Source organism: Silurus aristotelis (assembly GCF_946808225.1).
Source record: "Silurus aristotelis genome assembly, chromosome: 2".
Classification (NCBI taxonomy): domain Eukaryota; kingdom Metazoa; phylum Chordata; class Actinopteri; order Siluriformes; family Siluridae; genus Silurus; species Silurus aristotelis.
Window position 1 is genome coordinate 18,355,803 of NC_139575.1, and position 27,430 is coordinate 18,383,232.

Consider the following 27,430-nt stretch of genomic DNA (forward strand, 5'->3'; position numbering starts at 1 on the left):
TGTCATTAATCCCTATGAAAAAAATGTGTAATGCTTTACATATATTGTCTACATATATTGACATTCAGCACTCTAGAGGTTCGACAGAGGTCCTGCTAAAGCTTGAGCTTTAGGTGGATCTATGTTATTGCATAATCATAGATCAGCTCGACTGCTCTGTCCACTACAGCTACTCTCTGCTTGCCTTCTTCATTCTGCACACATCTTTGTCCTGCAGCATTAAAAAAAAAGGTTTCTACTACAAGAGCTGACCTGCCGATTGCATGAGTGAAAATGACAGACCAGATGAATGCATAGCTCAGGAATTATGCAGCAGGGAGCAGCCCTTTCATCTTCTGCTTGAAGATTGCCCTGAAGACTTCCACTATAAATCCAGTAAATGATTTATGCTTTTTGAAGTATGATTTATTATAAAATTATTAAATAATTATGTTGGCTAGGTTGAGGTCTGCTTGTGAGTCATGGCCTAGACCTATAATCAGCTCAAGTTTATGTGAATAGAGCTGTAACTTTAATAATTATTCAGTTATAAACCAAGCACAAGAATACACTGTATCTTTATCATTTCCTAATGGAAATTGGTTGCCAAGTCCTCTTTCCTGCACTCTTCTGCTCATTGCTGGAAATCTTGAAGAGAAGGAGCCTGGGAAACTATGACTTCAGTGTTTTCAACGGACAAAGCCCCATTGTAAAGTCCCTTTCAGTCCTTTAAGTCTGAATAGAATGAGAGAGAGAGAGAGAGAGAGAGAGAGAGAGAGAGAGAGAGAGAGAGAGAGAGAGAGAGAGAGAGAAAATGGCAGTGAATTAGAAAGAAAGTGTCCACTGAGTGTGTCCATCCACATAACCAAAGCACTGGGGACACCAAGTTAGCTAGAGAGTCCAGACCATCTGGAGCACTGCTAGAATAATAGTGTTGCTGTAAATAAATGCAGTTTACATATAATGAGTATTTGGGAGGAAGATAACATTAATGAAATGTTTAGTGAAAGCAGCAGTAAAAAGCTTTTCCAGAAATGTTGGAATTTGTACTCTTTTTGTGACTTTTGAGAAGCTTATCCTTTTCAGCATGCAACTAAAATTAAAAGTGTCACATTAGGATTCCAGCCATGGCCGAACCATTTTCTTCATTGCACCTTTTTTAGTTATGGTCAGCATCTGGGATTTAGCCATATCAACCATAATTTTAAAATAAAATAATGTTAATTTATATATAAATGTTTGCACTGAACAACCTACAGTTTATTATTGAAAAGAAATCATAGGCACATGAGTAAAATATGCTCACAGTTCATATCATTTTATTATAGTTAGATATTTTATATCTAGTTGCTCTTAGTAAAGTGGAAATGCTTCAAACTAGACATAAAATAGTCTGGGAACTAACATAAAATAACAAGCAGAATAATAGTACACAACAGAAAGGGAGAACGAACATCTGGTGAACTCATTGCTGCACCTTTCCTGACCACATGGAGCAGATCAAGCTGAGCTCTGCGATTTTTATTTTGTCACATGTTTTTGTTATGCCTATTTTTTTTTTAATGATGCTTGGTCTTGGCACACTCATAGCTTGTTGAGGAAGATTTCTTTGACTCATTGTATTTTGGGGTCATGTCTCATTAAGACCTTAAACAAATCTATATTTTTACGAGTGTAAGATGCATCAGTAATTGTTTATTGTGGCAGAAAAATGGCAGATTTGAACTGGAGCGTTTAATGAAAATGTGTTTATTAAGGCAATCTTTTTGGTTTTCATTAAAAAGAACACCCACTCAAACAACGTTACATAATATTAACTTGCTAAAATAAATAATCAACTGGTAAATGAAATGATTGCATAATATCAAACTTGCTAATATGAAACATGTGAACCAGAAGGGTAAGATCAGTGGGCTACAGTCCTGAAAAGTTAAAGAAGAAAAGCAATGGCCTGCCATAAAAAACTGTCAGAAAACAGACAAACCTATTAAACAGAATCTTATTACTGAAATGCAAGAATGTGTCCATACTTTTTTAAGAGTTCTTCAGAGAGTTTGCACTACCTAAATGTGAGCTCATTTTGATAAAGGAACACTGTAGAGTCTAGAGAAACCCTAGAGGAACTGTGAACCTTTATATATATATATATATATATATATATATATATATATATATATATATATATATATATATATTTATTTTATTTTTTTTAAGTTAAACCTTCTCTCTAAGACTGTAGACAAATCCCATTGAAATTGACAAATTTGCAAAACCCTGAGGACGTGCCAAAGGAGGAATTCTGTATTTGTTTTGCAGTGTTCTATATAAAGTCCTCAGTTCACTCTCAGAGAAAGAAAGGTTAAACACTAAACTACTTTTTTTTTTTTAATCATCATGCAAGAAAAGTTTTTTAGGAGGAAGAACTGATTTTAAAATAGTTTACAATTTCAGATTACTTACAGTTTTGGGGATTGACATTGAGGACAAGCAGAAATATAGAGTAGGCTTTACTACTAAAAAAGGGCATTAAAATGTAAATTAATTTAAATTTCTGCACAGGAATCCACTGCCAATAATGTTTAAAAAGACTGCACATGGGTCTGATGACATACCTAAGTAATATTAGTCTTTAAGTCGGCATGATCTTTTTCTGCATTTTTACTTTAATGTATTTTCTTTCTATCACACAGTCATGCATTATGTATTTAGTTTTAGGACATCATGCAGTCATATCAAGTAGTTCAAAATCTATCGGCTTTTTATTCACAGTAGTAAATTGTTGGCTTGGGGACCGTGTTCAGTAATCGAGTTCTGCCCAGCATTTCAGTGAACATTTATATGAGAGCATCAGCAGGTTCTCTCAATGTAATTACAAACACAATACGAATTAAATCCAGCCACGCCTCTGAGAGAGATGCATATCGAATAAACCCCACGCTTGATTAGCATTCTTTCCTCAAATCATCATTTGCATGCTGCTCTTTCAACATCAGTATTGTCTTCAGTCTTTCCTTTTTCTTCCTTCCTTCCTTTTTCCCCTTTTCTTCCTTTACTGTGTTGCTCATTTCCTTTGTGTTTTTGCTTTCTGTGCTGTCTATTTCTCTGTCACACATTCCCTCTGTGTGTGTGTGTGTGTGTGTGTGTGTGTGTGTGCTTGTGTGTGAGTGTGTTCCGTCTGGCTGGCTGCTCCAGTATGTGATGTGTTTGGAGTAAACACTAGAACTATAGTAGGACTCTGACAGACCCGCACTGTACTTTCCAGTTCACAGCAACAATCAGTACCATCTGGCCTCAAAGCCCTTTCTCTCACATGCACCATCAGCACAGTCATGACAGTCACAGTTTTTCTCCACAAAGGCAAAGCTTCCCAGACTCCCATTTTATTGCAGGGTGCAATGCAATACTACACGCATGTTTTCACATTTGCAGTGACGCTCTGCCTGATTTCAGGTTTGTGTTTTTACAGATGTTTTTTTTTTACTGCATTAACAGTCCAAAGCATGCAACTGAAATGTTATTGTTCATCTGGGCTCAACGCAATGGGCCCCAGTTCCTCAGAATGAAATGTCATGTCATTTAGATTACTAATTGCTTCTCATCATTATTTCATTTGGCACAGTCCCTCAGTCTATATTTTTGTAGTAAAAGGTTAAGTTTGTCGGATGGGTTCATGCTTCCTATTATTAAATGAAATCATTTATCATGTCAGTTTAGTTATAGTTCTATTTTCTTGTGAGAACCTATTATTGGCAACAATATTGATGAAACATAATCTAAACCGAGCCTCAGAAGCAAAAAAAAAAATCATTTGGTTCTTTTAGCTTTTCAAATAGTGTGTTTTCGTTGGTGGTGCAGTGTCTCTTTATAGCTCCAAGACTATGGTTCAATCTTCAGCTCAGGTTACTGTCTGTGCAGAGTGTTGCATTTTCAGCCCATGCTTGTGTGGGTTTCCTCCAGGTTCTCCAGTTTCCTCCCAATGTTTTATAACATGCCATCAGCCTACACGAAATCCATATTAATTTGAGTTCAGATGGTGTACAAAGACGGATTTATATCCCAACCTGGAAAAAATCTCTTGCCTAGAGAGAATTTAATGCCCAAAGTCTGGCTCCAAATCTACTGTATACTGTAAATGAAGCTAACTGCATCACTACAGATAAAGATAAATGAATTATGAGTTTTCCTTGTGGGAATCAAGGTTAAAATAATATTCCTCTCCTTGTGGATTCTCTCTCTCTCTCTCTCTCTTTCACACACACACACACACACACACACACACACACACACACACACACACACACACACACACACACACACACACACACACACACACACACACACACACACACACACACACACACACACACACACACACACACACACACACACACACACACACTTTCTATACCCATGCACTTACAGAGCCTGAAGGAAAAGCAGAGAAAATAGATGCAGTGACGTTTTGGCGCCACTTGGCGTTCAATCGTATTTAAGGATTTCGGTTGAGGGTCTTCCATCCATCCATCTATCTATCTACCTAAAATACTACTTTGATCTGGAGGAGGAAACCGGTGTACCCAGAGCAAACTCACAAAGCAATGCATTACCATTTCACTTAATTGTATTTAAGTCATGGGCGTAAATTTCATTTAACAGTAGGGGGGGGACAATAAATATAAAGTTTCTCATGAGCAACTAATACAGTCAAATTGTACTTATAAAGACACAATGTCAAGCTGTTAAGTTAACATTATGCCAAATCGTCCCAAATAAAAAACTGCATGGGAAACGGCTTTTGGCGTGTTAGTTGCAGTGCACTATGCTACAAGCTATTGTAAACAAGCTACAAATTACATCGGTAATCAGCATTTTTGCCACAACTAATTTATGAATGAGTCTGCATCAACTATATTAAAAAGAATCGCTTTTTTTTAAAGTGAATAAAATACCCTACTTAATGGAGTTGAACATTAATTGAGTCGCAGCCACAAACCTGACTCGTGTGTGCAGAGTAGGTGAGATAAACTGGGAAAGCAGGCAGTGGGTCAACCCACTGTGAGGAAAGGGAGGGGGAACTCAACTGTTTTTATATATATATTATATTATTATATTATAATGTTCCATCATTACACGATTTTAGTGTGTCGCTCGTGCATTTCTCGGTTAGACCTTCTTCGTTGTGTTTAAAAGTCTTAGACTTTAATTTTGAAACTTGGCGGAGTACAGCTTCCGTGTTTGAACTTGACCCTGGGAACAGCATGGGCAGCGTTAATCTGGAGTGAGCTCTTCATGCTGATGCTTTTGGCTTTTACAACTACTATGTTAAGATGCTGTTTTATAAATAATAAATGATGGCAGGGTTGATGGCAGTAAGCAGCAGATCCGCCTGGATTCAGAGAAGCTTTGAAGGGTGGATAAGAGGAGGAATAATTCAGCAGCAGGTGAGACACAGGACAACTACAGGCACACTGAGAGTTATACATAATATAAATAATGAATCCCTGCTGATTGATAATTACGATAAATGGGCAGTTCTCCAGAGGATCAATCATATTACTGGGTTTTATTATTATTATTAGTAGTAGTATGTAAATGCACTAATACACATCATGTATTTTGTGCAGACAAAAAATGGTCACAATCCACTTAAAACAATTAAATAATTTAGACATTTGTAACAATAAAATACAGTGACAGAATATGCATGTGTGCTACAGTTAATAAAAAAGATTATCTTGCTTTATATTAGAATCTCAGATTTTCATGACTCATTACATAAACATTTACCTTTCATACATACAGTACTGTATAAAACTATCAGGCACTTGTACACAAAAATGCTGTAAAATATGAATTATTTCAAAAACAGATGTTTTAATAGTTGGTTATCAATTAATAAAATGAAAATGGAAGTTAAATGAACAGAGAGAGATCCAAATCAAATCAATATTTGGTGTGTTCACCCTTTGCCTGCAGAACAGCCTCAATTCTTTTGGGTGTTCTTGCACCTAGTATTAGAAGCAGCACCGCAGGTAGGTTCTTCCAAATATCTTGGTTTGCATATAAACCAGAGACAACGAGGTGTCTTACCTGGGCAAAAGACAAAAAGTACTGGACTGTCAAGAGGAAAATAAGTCTATATACAGTGGAACCCGGTTATGTCGCCGGCCTAGGGGACGCCAAAAAGCGTCGAGATAACCGATGATCGAGATAAACGAAAACCAATATGGCGGCAATATATTAACGTGCTTGAAATTTCTTTATGTACATGATGTGCGTTAATAAATGAGAATGTGCATGCACGTGTTTTTGGAGGTTTTTTTACACAACAGCGTTGCCGCGATTTGTTTGATGAAGGCGTGCTATAAAAATTTACATATACATGTTTGTTTACACCAAAAGGCATATGTACACCAACTAACAGCAGAGATTTACCAGTATACAATACAAACCACCGTCGATTCTCAAAACAAACCTTTATTATATTCTCCAACATTGCAAACACAAAGATCGCTCACAAAATCGCAAAAAAATGTGTGGGGTGCAATTAGTTTTTACAAAAAGCTAACAAGTGTCAAAATTAAATTCTCGAGTCATTTCACTCTGACACACAGCTCTGAAAAGTATCCTACACCTGTAGCATCTGTAAGGCTTGATTTTTCCACCACTTCCGCGAGTTCTTCTGCGGCTGCACAGTGCCGTCTCACTACCATGTTTTCGCGTATATGAGATGCACCCTGGGTGAGGGGTATGTAAAACTTTCTATAAGCCGCGCCTTATATACGCGAAAATACGATAGTGAGATGGTGACGTGGCAAAAGCCGGCGATTGGTCATGCGGATCGAGATAACTGACGTTAAGTGGCAAATTTGACCCCCCCTTGTGCTCGAGATATTAGGGTTCGATGACATAAAAGAATCGACATAAGCGATTAGAAAATGCTAAGGCAAAGCGAGAATTTGGCGGTTCCACTTCAAAAAACGTCGACTTAATAGGGTTGTCGAGTTAACCGAGGTCAAGATAAGTGGGTTCGACTGTACATACATCCTGCCACAGACATAAAGAGTGTAATTAGCAGCCAGGTGCTGCTAATGAAATACACAAGATTCATTGTAATATAAGTAGTTAATATTCTTTTAATTATTTTTGGGTTTATTTAAAATAATTTCATTTCTTTGCTGCATAAGAACAAAAATGAAATAAAAGTATGGATAATGGCCATCTGTATGTTTAGGCTCTGTTGTGTGTAGGTGGCGCTCTCGCTCCTCCTGGAGACTGCATTGTAACGGTGGAGCAGGCGGTGAGTGTGTGGACACAACGTTTCCAGCAACATGGTATCTCTGAAGCACTGCTCTCCTCAGACTACATCATAGCTCACGTCCTGGGAAAGAAAACTGTGAGTCACGCTTGCTGTCTCTGCCTCTGTCTTTTTTTGTGCCACTGTCTCCATTGTTTAGTCTGTAAGAAAAATAAAGACAGTGAATAATTGCACACTTTGTTATATATTTGTTTTGTATTAATGAATTAAGTATAAAGTTCAGAATATCAGAATTTTGTGAAAAATAAAGGAATCGCAAAGGGATATATACCCAGACAATATACATATTAGAAGAATGATAAAAGTTTTTTTTTTCTTTAAAGAATGGTACAAAAAAGCTAGACATCAATGTGTACTTATAACAGCTGATAATCTGATATATTAATATAGTTTAATCTTTTTTCTGCTTTTTTTTGTGCGTGTTTGTCTATTATCACAGTGGTGTCAGTTCAGTTGCTTATAAAGTCATCAATTACTGTCATATTTTTTAAATTAAAGCCTATAGTCTTATATATATATATATATATATATATATATATATATATATATATATATATATATATATATATATATATATATATATATATATACCTTCCATGTCCCTTCTATAGTGTCATAGATGATGTTATATACTTTAACTTTATAAATATTTTATGTATGGATGTTTGTATAGAATCTATGGAAGAGCTTAAAATGGTATACAAATGAAGTATGTGGTGTACTATGAGTCGTCGTCTTCTTTTGAATGCTTATGTTGAGGTCGCCACAGCGGATCATCCATCTCCATACCACCCTGTCCTCTACATCTGCCTCTTTCAAACCAACTACCTGCATATTGTCCCTCACCACATCCATAAACCTCCTCCTTGGTCTTCTTCTTTTTCTCCTTTCTGGTGGCTCCATCCTCAGCATTCTCCTACTGATATACCCCATGTCCCTCTTCTGCACATGTCCAAACCATCTCAATCTCGCCTCCCTCACCTTGTCTTCGAAACGTCCTACATGCGCTGTCCCTCTAAACTCATTTCTAATCCTGTCCATCCTCGTCAATGCGAATGAAAATCTCAACATCTTCAGCTCTGCTACCTCCAGCTCCATCTCCTGTCTTTTACTCAATTTCACTGTCTCTAATCCATACAACATCACATGACTCACCACAGTCCTATACATTTTCCCTTTCACTCTTGCAGATACTCTTCTATCACAAATCACTCCTGCCACTCTTCTCCACCCACTCCACCCTGCCTGCACTCTTTTCTTCACTTCTCTAACACACTCTCCATTACTTTGTACTGTTGACCTCAGGTACCTAAACTCATCCACTTTCTCAACCTCTTCTCCCTGCAACCTCACAACCAGGATTGAGGCAAATGTTGTGCAGTGATGTACTTTTCTTTCTTGTCAGCAAAACAGTATATCAGTAGAGCCCTCTGGTGGCTGGTTTCAATGCACTTCATAGCGGAGATTGTGACCGCAAAAAGTATCCTGTGTGATTATTACATCCTCCTGGCCTAGATTGTCCACTTTTAGTCTATTTCATTTTTACATGCAGCTTTTGGTCTTCTTTAAGTCCTTGCTGGTTCTATAAAGGTTTCACTGGTTTAGAAAGTGTGTATTCGGGAATTTGACAGAATATCAGCACAGCCTTCATGCGTCATTGCTTAGCCAAACAGTGAACTCATGAGCAAAAACAATTTAAATCAATTTAAAATAAGGAACTTATTGCTTTTCTGGTAGCTCGATATTGAATGACCTGTATTATTGGATTGCACCAAAATGAGAAACAGGGCATGGTATGACCGTGTGGGCTTTGTGGACATGGGTAAATTCAGGACTGCATATCTAAAAAATCCTCTATTTTTAAACTTCAATAGCCTCCTTTTGTAAGGCACTAGCCTGTTTTTATTTGCCACAGTTTTAGTCATTTCTTGGTTTGTGCGTGTTTGTGAATGTGTGTCAGAGAGTGTGGTAAACAGCGACAGAGGTTCATTCTCTTCAACAAACATACTGTGACCTTTTCCAGCACAATTACTGCATGTTTGTGCAGGAACTTCTAAGAATTAAATTATGTTTTCAGCCACAACCACCTCCATGTTTTTCCAGATAAAAAAAAAAAAAAAAACTTTTTCCCTATCTGTTAAAGCTGCAAAGTTTGGAGAAGAGGAGGCTCCAAGAAAAACTGAGTGACAAACAGAGAGAAGAAGTTTGGGCATTGTGTTCCAAACGTCTGACAAGGTACAACTTCTCGAGTCTCCTTTTTTAAGATTTAAAAACCAATAATGTGGTTTTAAAGTATCATATTTAGATTTTTGCCAGCTGCCTGTTCAGCCTAATGTTCACTTTAGAGGACACATTATGATCTTTTACTCAGATTAGAGCTGTTATCTGATAGGCGCACTTAGATTTTGGCACAACAATTGGGTCATTCAGTAAGTCCATTGGATACTTCCCATGTGTGTAAACTCACCAGGGAGAAAAGAGCAACACACAGTCTGTCTGCAGTAAACACCACAGACTTAACAGCTTCAAGGTGTTATTTATCATATCCTTTTTCTATGGGTTTATTAATGGGTTACATTGTGTTGTTTAAAGCGTATTATGACTATTGCCTGACCACTAACAACGTTTTCCCATTATCAGTTTACTCCAGTGTACATAACCATGTCGACAAATTACTGAGAAACACCTAAACATAAGATTCTTATTTGATTTTGAACATTCCATTCCACAGTTAGTCCCCAATTGCAGTTATAATAATCTCCACTCTTCTGGGAAGATGTTTCACTATATTTTATAGTGTGCTTGTGTTTATTCAGCCACAAGGGCTTTAATAAAATTAGGTACTGAATTAGGGTAAGGATGCCTGGTGTGTAGCCTACCAATTGATCAAAGATTTTTAATAAAGCTGAGGTCAGAGTTCTATTGCAGACCACTCATGCCTAAGCAGGTTTGAGTATTCTAATTTCAGGTCCAAAGACATCCTGTACACTTGTGTGCCTCTCACTTTGTGGTAACAGTTTTATGAAGAACCACATATATCTGGTGTCATAAACATATATTTGGTATATAAAAGTAGTATATATACCTGGTAGGTGGTGTTATTTTTACTAATCTAGACTGGTCTATAGACAAAACATTATTTGTCTAGCTAGTGTTTTCTGCAGTGTTGATTTTTTTTTTTTTCAGTTTGCTGCTAGCAAAAAATTCCACCTATTGTGTTTTATGTTATTTTTTTGTAACAATATTTTGTGTGAAACATTGTGAAGACCATAAAGCATATACAGTAATTAATATATTTTATATTTATTACAACTTAGTATCAATAATTATTGTTGCTGTGTGCTGTTACCAGAGAATTACTCCTCCTGAGTTTATAGTAGTTAGGATTTTTCTTTTCAATCCTAAAAAATCATTGTAAAATGTATCAATAAATCTTTAATTTGATCAGTTTTTTGCAGGCATGTATCGTTGTATTTTAGCAAGGTGCCAGTACATAAAATGTTATGGAGGTTTAAACAGGATTGCAGATGTTGGGCTTTGAACCAGTGTTTATTGTGATGCTTTAAACACTTTGTAAAGGACATAACCATAACGTCTTTGTTTGTGTGTTGTGTGGTTCAGTATGCCGGTGCAATATGTGATTGAGGAGTGGGACTTCAGAGATCTGACCCTGAAAATGAGACCTCCAGTGTTTATTCCTCGCCCGGAGACAGAGGTAAAGCATATACACACTTTTCACACACGTGCAAACATATCCTGGCAGGACGCAGTGTCCTTTACAGTGTTTGCAAACTTGAGGAGTGTCACTTCTAATCATCTAGAAACTTAGGAAACTGTGAGTTATGGAATAAACATAATCTCCATGTGGGCATACAGGCACGAGTGATCATTTTGCGTGTGCTTACAGGAACTGGTTAGTTTGGTGTTGAAGGATCTACAGTCACTGTGGAAAAGAAGTAGTTTGCGATGCCTGGAGGTGGGCTGTGGATCAGGTGCCATCTCTCTGAGCTTACTGCATAGTGTACCACAGGTTAGCCTATGATCACTTTATTCATATCTCTAGTTGTACATACACTGTTACAGAGGTGTCAGTGCTTATTATTTAGCCAAAGTCCAATGTTTGTCTCCCTAGCAAGATGGAAGACACCTCAAATGTTGTTTTTCATCATTTTTATTTGTTTGTTTGTTTGTTTGTATATAATTTTTTTTTTTTTACAAGAATAAGCTATTGCCTAGGCCAAACGACATGAATAGTCAATACTTTTGTTGTGCATGGGCTACATTTACACTTCTGGGTAAAAGAAGGTGCCAGCATGGCAAAATATTAAGCTTTTTAAACAATAAATCAGTGGTCCTGAAATGGTCAAGATTAAAACAAATAATCTAGACTTCTCCCTGCTCTATCAGGAAGGCTCTATCAATACTGCTCTGTTAATCCAGGTTTTATTTATAAGCTTGTTGGCAGACACTTGATGAGATGCAGCAGGTGTGGCAGATACATGTTCATCTTTTAAGATAAAAATAAAAACCCAAAAATTAACCAAAAGATGTATTTGGAAAATGTTGTATATCCAGATGCGTCACATGTGTGGTAATTGTACATTAATCCTTTAAATCATCAGGATTTTAGCTTTAGAAGACTATAAAAATTAATTCCCCAGTTTCTAGGTTTTCCCCAAATTCAGGGAGTCCCTGAATTACAATGGTTCAGGAGTGATCATTTCGATCTTGATATGATGAGAGCGATACAACAAAATTGTACAAATATTTAAAGTTTCATTTAGCAGGCAAACGTAGCAGTGTATGTGGTTAGATACTTTGGGATGCTGCCAAGATGTACGCATCTCCTGCCTTACTCTCGCCAGTGGTCGACATAGTTTTGTTGTCTTGGTGTTAGAGCGCATATTTCTTAGTGTTGTTGTAATTTTAAAACCATTTTGAGCTCTCTTTTCTCTCTCTTCTGTTTATTGGCATCACTAAACAGAGAACACTGATTAGTCTTATCGTTTGGCTTCACCCTCTAACCGGTGCTCCTCCGCACGCCCACACTGGCACTTGTTCACGTGCCCGCTGCCACATACAATATATAAGTTTATACAGTAGGTTTTGTAAATTGCTCTGTTTTGCTAAATTATGTACTGTAATTTATTGTTATTAACAAAGTACAGTATATTACCCATACTGATCACCATCCTTTAAAACTCCTAGGTAGGCTAGGCCGTATCTTGACTCGATTTTCAAGTTACGATGGGGTCATTGGAAGGCATCTCCAATGTAAGTCAGAGACTACCTGTAATTCCCTACATGAAAAGTAGACAAGCAATTACTGGCACAAGAGCTCTCAGGAGTGCATTTGTTTAATTCTTGCCTATTTTTCTGAGCAACGATTTGCTGTTAAGGCCAATGGGAACTTTTCCTATATTTTTGCCCAGAAATGTAGGTAAAATCTGACCTATAACTTCACAAGCCTTTATCTTGTCACTGTGGTCTCAGATACAATTATAGTTCATTTTATTTCCTTTTATTCACAGCACCTTCATAGTTTCTTTCTAGACTCTATGCATTCAGCCGCCTCAGTTTATAGCAACTGTTTCTGAACTTTCTTAGAAGGTTTTTTTTTTTTGCGTTGCAGTTTGCACACAGACACGTGTTTTTATATCCTGTCTCTATTTATGTCTCATTATTGCTGCTTCATTGTATGTTACACAGCCTGTATAATGTTGCACGCTGGCACCAAACCAAAACCATTTCCTGTCAGGGCTCATGTGCAATAAATGGTTTCTGATTCAGTATTTCTTTTATTAAGTACATTTTTGGACAGACATTTCTGCAGACAATTTTTTTGTTTATGTACATAATAAACTTAGAAAATTAACAAAAATGCTTTTTATTTAAAAAAAAAAAAAGGAAATAATTAAATAATATGGACATGGACCCAGAGAAGACTGGACCTGAAGTAATGTTAATTGTGTAACAGCTGAAACCCTCAGCTGGCTGCTTATTTACAGAATTCAATTTCAGTTCAGCCGATATGTTAAATAATTTATGCTTTTAGCATGAAGCTGTTTTCTCCAGCTAGGTTAAAACTTTGTGGCAGCCAAATTGAGCTAAATGACTACAACTTATTTCAATTATTATTATTTATACTATGTTAATATTAGTGTGTCTTTTAATAAGCTGTGTTGGATGTTTTCCTAAGCTCCAGGCAGTTGCATTGGACCAAAGCCAGGAAGCAGTTTCTCTCACTAAGGAAAATGCAGAGAGGTGAGTGAGATTCTTTTGGAACTTCTAATATCTTTACTTAGTGCACTGATTCAGAATTAGGGTGTGTACAGTGTGACAGAGACTTTAATCCAACATCGATCTGGACCTAAAACAAATTTGAAACATGACATATTGTTAACAGCTAAACATTAATGGCACCATAATTGGGGTTCTAGACATTTATAGTTGTAGTTTTTTTACATTCTGTAAGAATCACATACTTGAGACAGTCATTTTGATTGAACAGTCCTTGACCATGATAAGCACCAAGGCTGCTGCTGATAGTTAGTGGAGGGGGAAAAAAAAAAAAAGTTTTTTACAAACGGAGAAGGTCAATTCTTGGGTATACTGTACTTGCCGTTAGCCGGCTCTTTTGTTCTAATCAAGATACACAAAAACCTCTTTCATGTTTATTCTACTGCTTGTATTTAAAACATGCCAGCTCGAACACTGCCTATGTTATGGATGTATCAGTGAAGCGGTTACTTCTACCGTTATTGTTGTTGGTTCAACAAAATTTCAAGGCGTTTGCTAACAGCAGATAAGCTGATATGGACAGCAGAATGAAACATTGTATTGAAGTGTTGTCTTCTTGAAAGGCAGCAAGCACGTTGATGCTAGCCAACCCTAAGGGTAACTGAACAGTTTTTCATAAATACAGTGGTGAACAGAAACCGTAATTAATTAATTTATTTATTTATTTTCTCTCTTTATTATTGAAAATTTTTTAAGTATCAAGAATATTTTCAATTTGGCAAACCTTTGCTGCATTTTAGTGCATAATATATATTTTTACTTCATTTTAAAAAAGCATGCCTTTCCTCTCTATTTTGATGTGAACACATAAACTGTGTTAAATGCTCTGTCGGAAGACCATACCCATAGGTTCTCGCCTGAGCAGCCCATGATTCTCACGAAATTTCCAGGGGCGTTCTCTATTCTTAAAAAAGTATAATTATGCAGAAGAAAGAAACATCGAATTGCATAGATTGTTAAAATATATCTTTCCTAGATCAGTACATTTTAGGGTTTTTTTTTGCACTTTTACTCTAGTACAGGAATGGAGTAGGAGTGTGCTGGTACCGATCTTTAAGAATAAGGGAGATGTGCAGACCTGCAGTAACTACAGGGAAATAAAGTTGATCAGTCACACCATGAAGTTATGGGAAAGAGTAGTGGAAGCCAGGCTGAGAGAAGAGGTGACCATCTGTGAGCAACAGTATGATTTTATGCCGAGGAAGAGCACCAAATTATTTGCTTTGAGAATGTGGATGGAGAAGTATAGAGAAGGTCAGAAAGAGTTGCATTGTGTGTTTGTGGATTAAGAGAAAGTGTACGACAGGGTGCGGAGAGAGGAGTTGTGGTATTGTATGAGGAAGTCAGGCGTGTCAGAGAAGTATGTGAGGGTGGTGCAAGACATGTTTGAGGACAGTGTGGCAGCAGTGAAGTGTGCAGTTGGAATCATAGACTGGTTCAAGGCGAAGGTTGTACTGCATCAAGGATCGGCTCTGAACCCTTTCCTGTTTGCAGTGGTGATAGACAGGTTGAAGGACAGGTTGAAGGACGAGGTCAGACAGGATTCTCCCTGGACTATGATGTTTGCATCAAATCATGTCTTTTATCCTGCCTATGGTAAGAGTAACATAACTGTCAGCATAAATACCACAGTGACCCCATGCTAATGTCAGGATACCACAATGTACAACAGTAAACCCATAGTGAACGTTAGTGAACAAAATAATCTGATTGGATTCTATGTAAGAGGAAATGTTTCATTTATGCAAATAATATTCATGATTTTTTCTTCTGATAGACTGGGGTTCTTGGACAGACTGGACATTTATCATTTGGATATTATGAAAGGTGAGTGATTGGCTGTAATAAAAAAATAAAAATAAAAAACCCCTGCATTTTAATTGTTAAAAAGGTTTAAATAATTGTTTGTTTTTGCCACGATATTGAAGTTTCTTTCCTCCTACAGAGAAATGCAACCCATAGGACAGACGCAATCAGTTTCCATTTGCAAATCAGCTTGACCTGTGACTGTTTGCATGGAAAATAAATGAATATTTTCTGTTCATAATTATTTGCATCAACATTCTGTATATGACTATATTTAGAGTTCAGAGGTTAGCTAGCATGGCTAGCTGTGTGCTGAAGAGTTTACCTATAATTCTTGATGCAAACATTACAATCATGCCATTCATTCTTTCCAAAAACCTGCCGTAAATTATATTTATTAAATAACATGAAAAACACAGGCCTTTCCATTTAGCAGAAAGATTCTCAACCCCATGTTTTTGATAGCAGGCTGCAATGCTTTCTTTGATAGCAGGTGAGGAAAGAAATAGGACACTGCCAATGTAGTAAATTATGCAGATAAATTATTCTTATGTCTAGCCAATGCACAAATATTACAACTTTTTTGCACCACACAGGCACAAAATGTAACTATACTCCTTTAACTTTCAAATAAAAAAAATCCTTTTGGTTATTTATTTTTTTGCTTTTTGATTATTATCTCTGACCTTGTTTATAAAGTAAGACATACTGTATAAAGAAAACTAGTATTTTCTTTTTGTTTAGTTTTTCATTGCAAAAATGTGTGAAATCTTAAATGAATACATTATACAGTCCCCACCAAAAGTATCAGAACATCAAGGCCAATCCCTTTGTTTTTTTGGTATACTCTAAAACTCTATAGTTTGATTTGAAACTAAATAAATACATAAATACATAAATAAATAAATAATGTGACAGAATGAATTTAAATTTCTCCATTCACTTCTGAGTGAAATGCTGTGGAAGTTTAAGCAGATTTAGAGTAGGCTGTGTATACTGTAAGCAATAATACTGTACGCCTGACGTGTTGCTTATATGAATTATTGTGCTTTAAAAAGAGGGTGACGACATTGTCAACTGCTGCAATTTAATAATTTTTGTATCAACTAAAATGTATTGTGTGCAGTTGTTAAAGGCTGTGTGTGGGCTGTTGTCTCAGTAAACATGGGCGGCTGGTAAGAGGATCAGTAATTATAGCTTAACAGCACAGTTGCAGCAAGATGTTGGTCGAAATTTGTCTGGTAAAATCTGTTCATTCTAAAATTGTTTATAAATTTTAGAATTTAAAGAAATAAAATTTTAAAAAATGGAAAGACTAGTCAATGTTTTTTAATTGAAAAAAGTTTATTAGGTATTTATGTCTGTTGAAGAAATTCAACTAAACTAAAAAAAGGAATTTCTATTCATTTTTAAATGAAAAATTCATTATCGTTCATTAAGCAAAAACCCTACACTTGCGTGTTAACAGTTTTTCATTTTGTTTAAAACAAATGTAGTCTATTTAAATAAATGCAATATCTGCTAAAATTATACATGTATAATTTATGTCTCTGTGGAAGAACAGAGTCTCTGTATTTAGGTCTTCCTACAGTTTTTGGCTGCAGTTCAGCTAAATTCAGTGTGTTTCATTGCAGTGGCAGTTATAGCAGTTACATTATTGCCAAAGCAGTGAAATGACTTCTGTTATTGCATATTGTTCCTGCAGACTCTGTTCTTTCACTGTTAATGCCCTTATTACTAGGAAGCTCAGGCTGATTGTGTTGTCAGGGCTTCCAAGGTCAGTTGGCATGTTAGTGAGGTGCTTTAGTTCTACGAGCTTTGCCACTTTGAACTGACTGTGTGTGTGTGTGTGTGTGTGTGTGTCTGTGTCTGTGTCTGTGTCTGGTCTGTCTGTCTGTCTGTCTGTCTGTCTTATTCTTAGACACTGATTTGACAGTGAGAAGCTGTAGTCCTGTTGATGTGATCGTTAGCAACCCTCCTTACCTGTTTTCTGACGATATGGAGTCTCTGCAGTCAGAGATACTCAGGTACCCAAAGCAGACACATACATTCAACATACTGTTCAACAACTTTACACCTGTGCATTCATGCAATTATCTAGTCAGCTATTTATGTGCTGGCAGTGACTTTGACCTCGCCAAGGTTGTTGATGCCAGACAGGCTGTTATTTCTGCTGATCTCCGGGGATTTTAACACACCGCAGTCTATAAAGTTTCACACAGAAATGTGTGAAAAGAAAAAGAAAAAGCGAGCACCAGTGAGCAGCAGTTCTGCGGGTGGAACCACCTTGTTGATGAGAGAGGTCGACTGGATTATTGCACACGAAGTGTTTATTGTCGTACATCCCATTCTGACCTCTTTAGGGGTGGCAATGTTTTATTTAAAAATAAGAATTATAGTAAATTTTATGCAAATGTGATTCTCATATAGTGTATTTGAAAGTGCCTTTTTTACGTTTGGGGATAATTTGTGGTTCGGAACTCGTGGCTCGGGAAATTCGCGGGTTCTCATTTGGAACCTAACTAACAGCAAATTGTGGATTCACCTAAAATTCATGGGGATCAGCCACGGACCCGAATGTTCGGGAGCGTTGGGAATAACATTTTAAACTATGTTTTCACTAACAAATTTTACGAAAAAAAATTTCAAACACATTATTGTATTAACGTGATATAATGTCTAGATGAATTCACTAAGGTACCAGGGGGGCTGCGGGGGTGCGTCTAAAATTTTCGGATTTTCGGACCTCGCCGGGGTTACATTCTTAGACCACTGTATATAGCCTATATTATGTAACATAATTTATAATATTTGTAATATTAAAATTTAAATATTATATTGTATGTATTATAATATTTTATAATATGTTATTAAAAAGGTAATAAATATTTTTTTGTAAGTATTAAAAAAATATTTTGAAGGGAGATAATCACTATGACACTATATACAGTGTGTGTGTATGTATATATATATATATATATATATATATATATATATATATATATATATATATATATATATATATATATATATATATATAATCTTCATCTCTGTAGGTTTGAAGATCACTCAGCATTGGATGGAGGTTTGGATGGCATGTCAGTAATCAGACAGATTCTAACTCTAGCACCGAGACTGTTAAAAGACGAAGGGTAAGATGAGGGGTGTGTGCGTGTGTGTGCGTGCGTGCTTGCTTTAAGGATCCCCTGCAGTATGTTTATTGCTCAGTGAATTTGATTTCATGTCTGGGGAATAGAAGACCGAGTACACTCCAACAGATTATAAATAGAATGCTCTAATCTCACTAAGGAGCTTCACCAGCACTTTTTAAGTGCTTCAGGGAATCCGCTCCTGGTCACGTTCCTCCACACCTTCGTGAAAGCGGATACTGGTGTTCCCAGGATTATAGGGCTCCTTTCCAGTAATTCACCCCATAATTCATACACTGGTGGACTGTGTCACTTGCACTTCAGGGTATCGTTGCCTGTCTTGCTGTCTTTTTTGTTTCAGGAAATTTAACACACAACATACTTAGAGATAATAGTGTGAGGAAGCGAGAGCATGTACACGTGTCAGCTCTGTCTAAGTCGCCAAATCTGTAGTCTGCATTCCTTTCCTAGAAATGCTGCTTTTTTTCTGCGAACTCCAAATTCCATCCAGTCTCCTGTTCATTTGTGACTAAAATGTTTTATGGTATTATCTGTTACTGTGATAAGATCTTCCTACTATTAGATATCCTTTCATCTCAGCTTCCTGCAGTTGTTCATTTGATCTACTTGCATTTCAGTCGACTGTATCTAGAGGTGGATCCACGTCATCCTCCACGCATAAAGGGTTTGGTTGAGGAACGCATGCTGGGGTTGCAGTATTTGGGATCACACTGTGATTTCACTAACAGGTCAGAATAAAGTCAGAACTTTACATGAATAATGTTTTCAGAGCTTATATGAGCTTTATTTTAATGTGTGGACTTTAATGTTCTTTCAGTGGTCTGACTGCTGTATATGATGTACAGTGGTGTGAAAAAGTGTTTGCTGATTTCTTTTTCTTTTTTTTTTGCATGTTTAAAAAGAGAAAGTTAAACTCTCTATGATGATCGCTATTTTATGAGTTGCTCAGTAGCTCCTAGTTTTATGACCACAAATGACTGTAGAAAGAACAATACTCATAATATTACATTCCAGGGCTCATGTTAGTTCTCACTCTCTAGTGTTCTGTATTGTTTAAAGATTCATAATCACACTCTTGATGTCACCTAAATGAGGATGGGTTTCCATTTTGAGTCTGGTTCCTCTCAAGGTTTCTTCCTCATAATATCTAAGGGGGATTTTCCTTGCCACAGTCACAGGCTTGCTCACCAGGGATAAATACACACCATTCACCTTAACTCTTAAAATTCTGTAAAGCTGCTTTGAGACAATGTCTTTTGTGAAAAGCGCTATAGAAATAGACTTGACTTGTCTTAAATAGGACCTGCCTGACAAAGTGAAGTAGACCAAAAGTTCCTCAAAAGCTGGTCTAGCTTTAGAAATGGCTTTATAACCGTTTCCAGACTGATAGATCTCGATTACTTTCTTTCTCATTTATTTCTGAATTTCTTTGGATCTTGGCATAATGTCTAGCTTTTGAGGCTCTTTTGATCTACTTCACTTTGTCAGGCAGGTCCTATTTAAGAGATTTCACACCACTGTATGTTTTAGTCCTAGAGTTTCCTTCTGAGCTTTCACTAATGTTTAGTAGCAAATTTTAGTGCATGATTTCACTTGCCAATTACTGTATAATCAATGTTTGTCCACCTTGACCACATTTGACATCTTTAATTAATGAATTCGTTTACTGGGAATTAAATAGAATTAGTTTAATTAATTCAAAAACTTCTAGTGATCTGAGTAACAGTACTAAGATAATATTCCTGTGTTGACTAAATGGATGGACAGATAATGTAAAAAAAAATTTTTATTACATTCTTTTAGCAAAAAAAAAAAGCTAATACAGTGCATTAATAAGCAACAGTACAAGTAGCAGCCAACTAGGAAATAAATCATGGCAATCAATATCAAGAGAATAATGAAACCGGAGAAAATAAAGTGAAATAAATGAATGTGATACATTATATGGACAAAAATATAGATCTACCCAGACTTTTTTCCATTGTATTTGGTTCTTCCCAAAACTGTTCCCAAAAAGTTGGAAGCACACATTTTTATAGGATGTCTTTGGATGCAGTAGCAATGAATAAATAAATAAATAAATAAATGTTTGTATGTATATATATGTGTGTGTGTATGTATGTGTGTGTGTGTATATATATATATATATAAAACAAACATTAGGAATAGGCAAATTACAGATGATGCTTGTTAATGAGCACCAGCACCTTTTCCTGTTTGTCTGTTGCTTTTCCAGGTTGCGGTTCTGCATTCTACAGAAGAGGGGATGAACTAAAAGAGGAACACACATAGCACGAGAGAAAGCTGATATGGAAGTGGTGGCTTAAGCGGCACATGTGAAGAAGCATATTCTACACTGTTCTGCCAAAGTCATAGCCTGCAAGGTTTCTGTGGGGTGTTTAAGGTGTGATTTATTTATTTATTTTTATCCTAAAAAGGATTAGAATTAAAGGCAGACCTGCCAGAGCAATGCGCTTGAGTCTTCTGACCAGTTTATAATTCATACAATATTCCAGATTGAAGAACTGACCATAACTGATAGTTAAAATAGCACAGTGTGAATTGTTCTGCATTTGTAACTATTTTGATGGTCTTACTGTGCACATAGAATTATTTGTTTAATAAAAATAATATTTTGGGGGTGTGTTCATGTCATGGCTTCAAAGTTTACACCAGGAACTGGAGCTGCTGGTCTAAATTCCAGTCCAGTATTAGTATCAGGTGACAGGAGATTCTAGAGTTTTGCCATTTCTTCTGACCACTGCAGTCATGCACAGTGACAGTAAAAAAAAAAAGAAAAGAAAAATAAATAAATGGTACTGAGCTTCAGCTGTAGTTTGTGTCAGAATATAATTACTAATATAAATACTTTGTGGTATATTATATAATATAACTATTAGTATTAGTTCAATAAAGGAAATTTTTTTCTTTTTTCAATGAATTCCTTAAGATATCTTTTTTAGATTAAAAAAAATATCTACTCCGATTTTCTGTTGGCCAAAAATCCTAGTTTTCCAGATAACAGCTGCACTGAAGAAGAAAATTATTTTATTTATCCATATTTATTCTCTAAAGGATATTATGTGGTTTGGTGCACTTCCTACTCAATGCTTGGTCTGAGTAATACCATATATATACGATAGGATTATCAGGCCTGTATTGAGGTCAGGCTGCTCCTCCCAAATGATCTCAATAGGCTGTTCTTTTTTCAAGTTTCTTTCTCGACTATTTTGTGGTGTGTGAAATCCAGTCGTCTCCAATCTACACACACTGTTGATTTCAACTTGCAACTCTTAAACAGGTTTGCAAGAACCCTAAATGTCTCATGTAGCAAAAAAAATGTAATCCTGAAATCATTCATTACATTTTATAATCAGTGACTGTCAAACTGAACTCGTCTGACGTGTGTTTTGACCTGAAGTCACATTTTTTTCCACGGGAAAATTCTGAGAAATCCCCGCTTCTAATAGTCACTGATTTAGACCTTGAGTTTGCGATGCTTCATCCCGGCTGGATCTTGTAGTGTTGAGTGTGATGACTGAGAGACAGAGAACTGTGAAGTATGTAATTGTCAGTAATCTTGTTATGTGTAATTAAGATAAATAGCCACAACCCCTGGGAAACTCAAACCCTCCATCGTGTTAAATACCTGGCAACTTAGATAAACAAGCATGTTTGTTTTAAGTATTGTTTGTTTTCTCTTCTTCCTTTTAAAACTACTTGTGCACTGCTTCTCACACTTGTTGATGGTTCTTGCATGTGGTTATGGTTTATTGTGGTGGGCCTGTGTTCTGTGAGCTTGTGTATGTGTGTGGAAGGGTGCAGTAGGCTGAAGGTAATTATTGTAGCAGTTTCTGAGAACTCCCCCTCCCGATGCTGCGCTAGCCTTTCCCTAGAAGCACTGCGCACATTCTGCGAAACAGCTGGCAGCCTGCCGCATGCTCACTCGCTCCTGAACAAACGCGCACGCACGCACACACACACACTGTATATATACACACAAAGGCAGAAAGACATATTCCTTGCAATACTGTTTCATATGTACACCATGTTTTGTCTACCTTTCTGACTCACAGACATGCAGGTTAATCGCTTTTATGGCTTGTAGAAGGTTTGAACAAAGCAGTTTAAAACCTATTTTAGCTGTTTTTTTCCGATGTAAATACACTCATGTTTACATCAGATACTTGTAATATAACACATCAAGCATCAGCAGTTTCAGTTCAATTTTTTTATAAAACAAAGCCAAAGCATGCTTTCAGAGAAAACAGATGACTATTTGACCTTTATGACCAATAAGTGTTTCCATTCAGTTCAGTTTTTAATGGACAAAATGCAATTAGACTACAGGCTAGCTTCAGGTTGTTGTTTTTTTTATTTTGGCTAAAATAGCAATTCCTGTAACCGCTGTTTTCAGCTTCGTCAAGCCGGTTCTGCTTTTAGTTCTATGTGGATGAAAGTAATCCGATTGCGAATTTGCGGAAAACCAATTTGAACATCCCTGCAGGCGCTTACTGAGAATCCAGTACCCAGAAGACAAGTGCTTTGGCAGCGATTCTGTTATTTATTAATGCATTTCAGCTCATCCTCTTTCCGAGATTTGCTTTGTTTTCCTAGAGCTCTGCTGGGTCTAGGAACAAAAACACAGACTAGTTTGTCACTGTGCAGCTCTTCATGCTACAGTCCTCCAGCCCAGAGCCACTGTTTTGTCAACTGAACTACAAAGAAAAACTCTACTACAATAAACATACAGAATCTTAACATCTCCCATTGTTAATGCATCTTTATAATCATTAAACATTACATTAAATAATTTCCAGAGTCAAATGAAAGTAAATTAATAAATATTTATTAACAGATGTATTTAATAAGATCACATGAACAAGCTTAAATGGTTCAGTATTTTTCTTTTATTACAAAATAAAAAGGATCTTTGTCCATAAATATATACAATCACCCACATTGTGGGGATAGGAAAAAAAATAAATTATTCTGGACTGATTATATAGTAGTATGTACCAGAACGAAATTCGCATAGAAAAGTGAAAAAGAAAGAAAGCAAGACAACACAAGGCTTTCTGTAAGCTGTGGAGCTCACTGGCAGCTCCTTATTGTCTCAGTTAAGAAATTAAGAAACAGGTCAAAAACTGAAATTTACACAAATTTCCCTAACCAAATTGCAGTTAGTCCTCCAAAATTGGGTGTTTGCTCCATAAGTTTTGTGTAACAAGTATGGGAGGCTTCAAGTCGCTAGTTTAGCACTGTGCAAACAGAACTCCAAAATAATCACACGCTTGTCATAAAGGCTATCATCTGACTGTTACAGTTTAAAAAAATCTTTTCATAACTTGAAAGAAGAAAAAAAAAAATCTAAACTAAAATGATGAAAAATTAATATTATTTAAAACTTTGTGTGACCGCTATACTTTAGGCATATTGCTAATGTAAACAATAACTAGCTAAGTGAACTAGCTACAATAGCTGTAGGACACAAAAACCAAGTACATTTTTCTTCTTAAAGACTTTCACAGACTTCAGGGTTTCACAGGCTTGTGATCACAATCACAAATCTGAAATATTGATCATAAAATAAACACCTAAATCTGCTGGGTTTTTATTTTGTATAAAATTTACCTCTGAGCAGTGAACCTGAAGTAAATGTTTTTACTTTAGCTATTAAGGATTGTCCTTAACCGATATTAATTAATCCTATAATGTCAGAAACCACAATGCAGATTATTTCAGATAACCATAGTTCCAGGAAAAGTGTGTGATAATTAAGGCATGGAGTTTTATCTATGCTAAAAACAGCACTATATGCGTATTTTACTTAGCCTTTACATTACAGGGTAGGGTTTTTTTATTATTGTTTTTTTTTTAGCAAACAGTCACAGTAGATAAATGATGTGATGTTAGGGAAAGGCTATGTTGTAGGGAGAATCAAACCCACAGTAGTCTTCAAGTCTTTCAAGGTTCATCCAAAGACTGTGGAGTAATGAATCTAGTTACACCTTGTCCTATAAACATCATTACAATGCTTACACCGATAAGCGTAAAACTTCTTGCTATTTGTCATTACGTGAGGTTTCAGTGAATTTCTGATTCAGTCTGTATTTGGGAACCTGAAATCAAATTTACCCCACAGGAGAAAATTTGTCATAACAGGCAAAAGAAAAAAAAAGTGTTCTAGAGCTTTAAATATAGCCACCGTTGATGAGTGATGTCATTAATGACATCAGTGTCCTCGCTTTTAAGTTCAAGTTGATGTTTCCATGGTGATGTCAGAGCTGGAAAGGGTACTCCTGTAGGTACTGCAGTAATGGCTTTGGTAATGGCAGCTTTGCTGGGCAGGTTGTGTACTGATTAATGGCCAGGCGTGCAAGATGCTGTAGGGATGGAAAAGCCTGAGGCTGGCGGAGTGGACGTTTCAGCTTGAGCAGCACAGCACACTCCTTCTGTACCGGGGGTGTTACAGGATCACACGCGTCCTCCTGAGACACTTCACGTCCCTTTGCTGAGGTAGCATAGTGCTGCACCAGACTTAGCACGTCAGGGAAAGAGAGCAGACGTGCTCGTGCTGGCGAACTTGAGTCGAGCTGGAAGCGCCCGTGACTGTACTCAATGCGTACATTAGTTGGGCCGCGTCCTGTTTTGACTGATAGAGTCAGCATGTAGTGAGGGTGACTGCTGTCCCGAATGAGGAACGTGCCCTCTGGGGCTGCCTCGAGGAGTGAATGGGCCTCACTGGCTGTGATGGTCCCCCAGTACCACCCTAAAAAAGAAGGGGAAAAACTTACATAAAATTTGAGGTTTCCTCTCAATTAACTTTGTGTTTAAGGAGGCAATCATTTGTTAAAATTCCAGAACTGCCAGATACACTTCTAGTCTACTGTGTAAGACGTGTTGGTGCTTAGACTTGTACTTGAATTGTGTCCAGCCATGCTTGTAAGATATAAAGCAGAAGCCAAACAAATAAGTATGGTAAATGTACATTTTTGCTAGAAATCCTTAAATCTAAGACAAATAATTTTTTTTTTCTCGATTTAACAGGCCTACATCAGATCCGAGCTGTGTGCTACAAGCCGGGTCCTATGCAGTTGCCATTTTGTCTATTTCCCATGAGTAACACTCCTTAGGCTGAACGAACACGTAGCTCTCATTCCAAAGCCATGACCAATAGTCGTCAGACTTGCGCTCTAAATGAGATCTTGGTTTCTTTGAATACGTCAGATCACAATCACAACAATGTAATGTACTTTTCCACTCGATTTCCAGGAAAAAACACCTGAAACCTTGTTAAGGTTACCTGATGCATCGAGGTAACATAAGTTGCTGGTAATGGCGCACAGGTCTTTGCTGGGGTCCGAGAACTTGGGGGTGCTGTGAAGACAACGTGCTGATGAGGAAGAGAGGACTGAAACCCCGAGAGGAACCACCTGAGACTGAGAATCTCCTAACAGAGATCTGGGACTAGACACAAACAAAACACAAGAAAGGTTTTTTTTTTTTTTTTTAAAGAGCCAGTGAGCTACTAGTTTCTTTGAAAATAACACAGAGATGCATGTGTGTTATTTACAAGTGTATCCGCTGCTTTTTTTATACATGGAAAGATTTCAATTTGGCAGACGATCACAGAGGCAGAGAAGCCTTTTGTTCTGGATGTGTGTCTATTGGTTTACTGCGTCGATTAGCTGAATGGCTTGAATGCAGCATATAATAATGAATAAATCTGATTCTTTATATAATCTACTATATAAAATTAAGTTATGGTGGAAAACACGTAATAATGGAAACAGTAGTGGCATTAAAAAAATTGCAAATATACCGTGTGTTTTTAAATTGTTATAAGTGAGTTCTCGATCACTGTTTTTTGTAAAAAAAAAAAAACTAAACAAAAAATCTAAAGACCAATAAATCGACCCATACATCCTCTGATCTCGCAAAGAATTGGTGCTGGGAATAAATAGAACCAGCTAAGGAGTGCGAGTCGAACAAATGCACGGTTGATCTGTCGGGACTCACCCTTGAACGCAGAGGATCATCGTCTGAGTGAAGGCTTCAATCAGGTTCCTCAAAGCGCCTACTGAAAGTTTCTCAGCCGCTCCTGGGCTTGTTGTCGCCGAGATCCGGGGAAAGAAAAACCCTCCACTAAGAGTACCGCGGTTCTTTGTGAAAACGTTACAAATCAAATACCGCAGAGCAGGGGATGGGGGTGAAACGACATCAGGTCAGATGTGCGCCAATGAACAGTGTTTCAGCCGGTTCCCAGCCTAAAAGTGTGCCGCCGAAGCCACTGCGGGCTTTGGTGTGCTGATTCCGCCTGAGTTCCAGGAACGACCTTTCTCCGAATCAGCGCGCGTGTCTCTGCGCCTCTGACGCCATCAGTGACTTTCTCTCAGAGTCGCCCCCAATCATTCCCGGTATAACTCACATTCTTAGCCAGTTTTAACAAACACATGGCTCAAACTGGTTTTTTACCATATTTCATAAGAGGCTCAGTTGCAATGTGGGCTGTGTTTAGTCATAAAAAGGTTTATTGCAAAATGTAATTCGTGTTTCCATTTATTTCCCTCAAACACTGCATAGCGACAAGCCTTTCCTTGGAGCTTCTCGTAAAACCATTCTAAGAACTTTCCAGGAAAAACCGAGCGTTCTAGGGACTCCGACCAATCGCAACTCTTATCGGTTCTCTGAAGCTCCGCCTCTGTGTTGACAATCAGCCAATAAGCGGTGCGCGTCCCGCCTCCGCAGCTCAGGCGCTCTTTGCTGTTTACTGGTGACGAGTCTCAACCAAATAGCTCAGAGTTGGTGTTTTTTCTTTTCTTCTAAAAATTCTGGTTTCATGATGTTTTATACA

General features: G+C 37.1%; 2 protein-coding genes across 4 annotated transcripts; one reads left to right on the forward strand and one right to left on the reverse strand.

Annotated features, from left to right (window-relative positions):
• The first annotated feature begins 5,185 nt into the window (after positions 1 to 5,185).
• hemk1 (HemK methyltransferase family member 1) lies at positions 5,186 to 26,076 on the forward strand. 3 transcript variants are annotated; one of them, XR_014530256.1, is made up of 12 exons: positions 5,186 to 5,420; positions 7,214 to 7,375; positions 9,441 to 9,532; positions 10,919 to 11,012; positions 11,205 to 11,327; positions 13,497 to 13,561; positions 15,375 to 15,424; positions 17,325 to 17,430; positions 18,460 to 18,555; positions 19,191 to 19,301; positions 20,810 to 20,977; positions 25,849 to 26,076. XR_014530256.1 is itself a non-coding variant. In XM_083521448.1 (11 exons), exons 1-11 carry the CDS (start codon positions 5,328 to 5,330, stop codon positions 20,841 to 20,843), a joined length of 1,026 nt encoding a protein of 341 aa, XP_083377574.1. In that variant the 5' UTR covers positions 5,186 to 5,327; the 3' UTR covers positions 20,844 to 21,213. The 3 variants fall into 3 exon arrangements, 1 of the variants encoding a protein (XP_083377574.1); XR_014530257.1 differs by lacking the exon at positions 25,849 to 26,076 and adding an exon at positions 23,191 to 23,340 and having other exon boundaries at positions 5,210 to 5,420; XM_083521448.1 differs by lacking the exon at positions 25,849 to 26,076 and having other exon boundaries at positions 20,810 to 21,213.
• On the reverse strand, positions 23,403 to 27,430 carry cisha (cytokine inducible SH2-containing protein a). Its single transcript, XM_083521625.1, has 3 exons — positions 26,596 to 27,430; positions 25,880 to 26,043; positions 23,403 to 25,345 (listed from the first exon to the last, which is right to left on the reverse strand). Exons 1-3 carry the CDS (start codon positions 26,613 to 26,615, stop codon positions 24,855 to 24,857), a joined length of 675 nt encoding a protein of 224 aa, XP_083377751.1. The 5' UTR covers positions 26,616 to 27,430; the 3' UTR covers positions 23,403 to 24,854.

Excerpts from the sequence above, each read along its gene's own strand:
- cisha (XM_083521625.1), bottom strand. The coding sequence starts at position 26,615 with ATGATCCTCTGCGTTCAAGG. Across the intron at positions 26,044-26,595 it reads ATGATCCTCTGCGTTCAAGG|TCCCAGATCTCTGTTAGGAG; the intron begins GTGAGTCCCGAC and ends GTTTGTGTCTAG. Across the intron at positions 25,346-25,879 it reads ATGTTACCTCGATGCATCAG|GGTGGTACTGGGGGACCATC; the intron begins GTAACCTTAACA and ends CTTCTTTTTTAG.
- hemk1 (XM_083521448.1), top strand. The coding sequence starts at position 5,328 with ATGATGGCAGGGTTGATGGCAGTAAGCAGCAGATCCGCCTGGATTCAG. Across the intron at positions 11,013-11,204 it reads TTCCTCGCCCGGAGACAGAG|GAACTGGTTAGTTTGGTGTT; the intron begins GTAAAGCATATA and ends GTGTGCTTACAG. Across the intron at positions 18,556-19,190 it reads AGACTGTTAAAAGACGAAGG|TCGACTGTATCTAGAGGTGG; the intron begins GTAAGATGAGGG and ends CTTGCATTTCAG.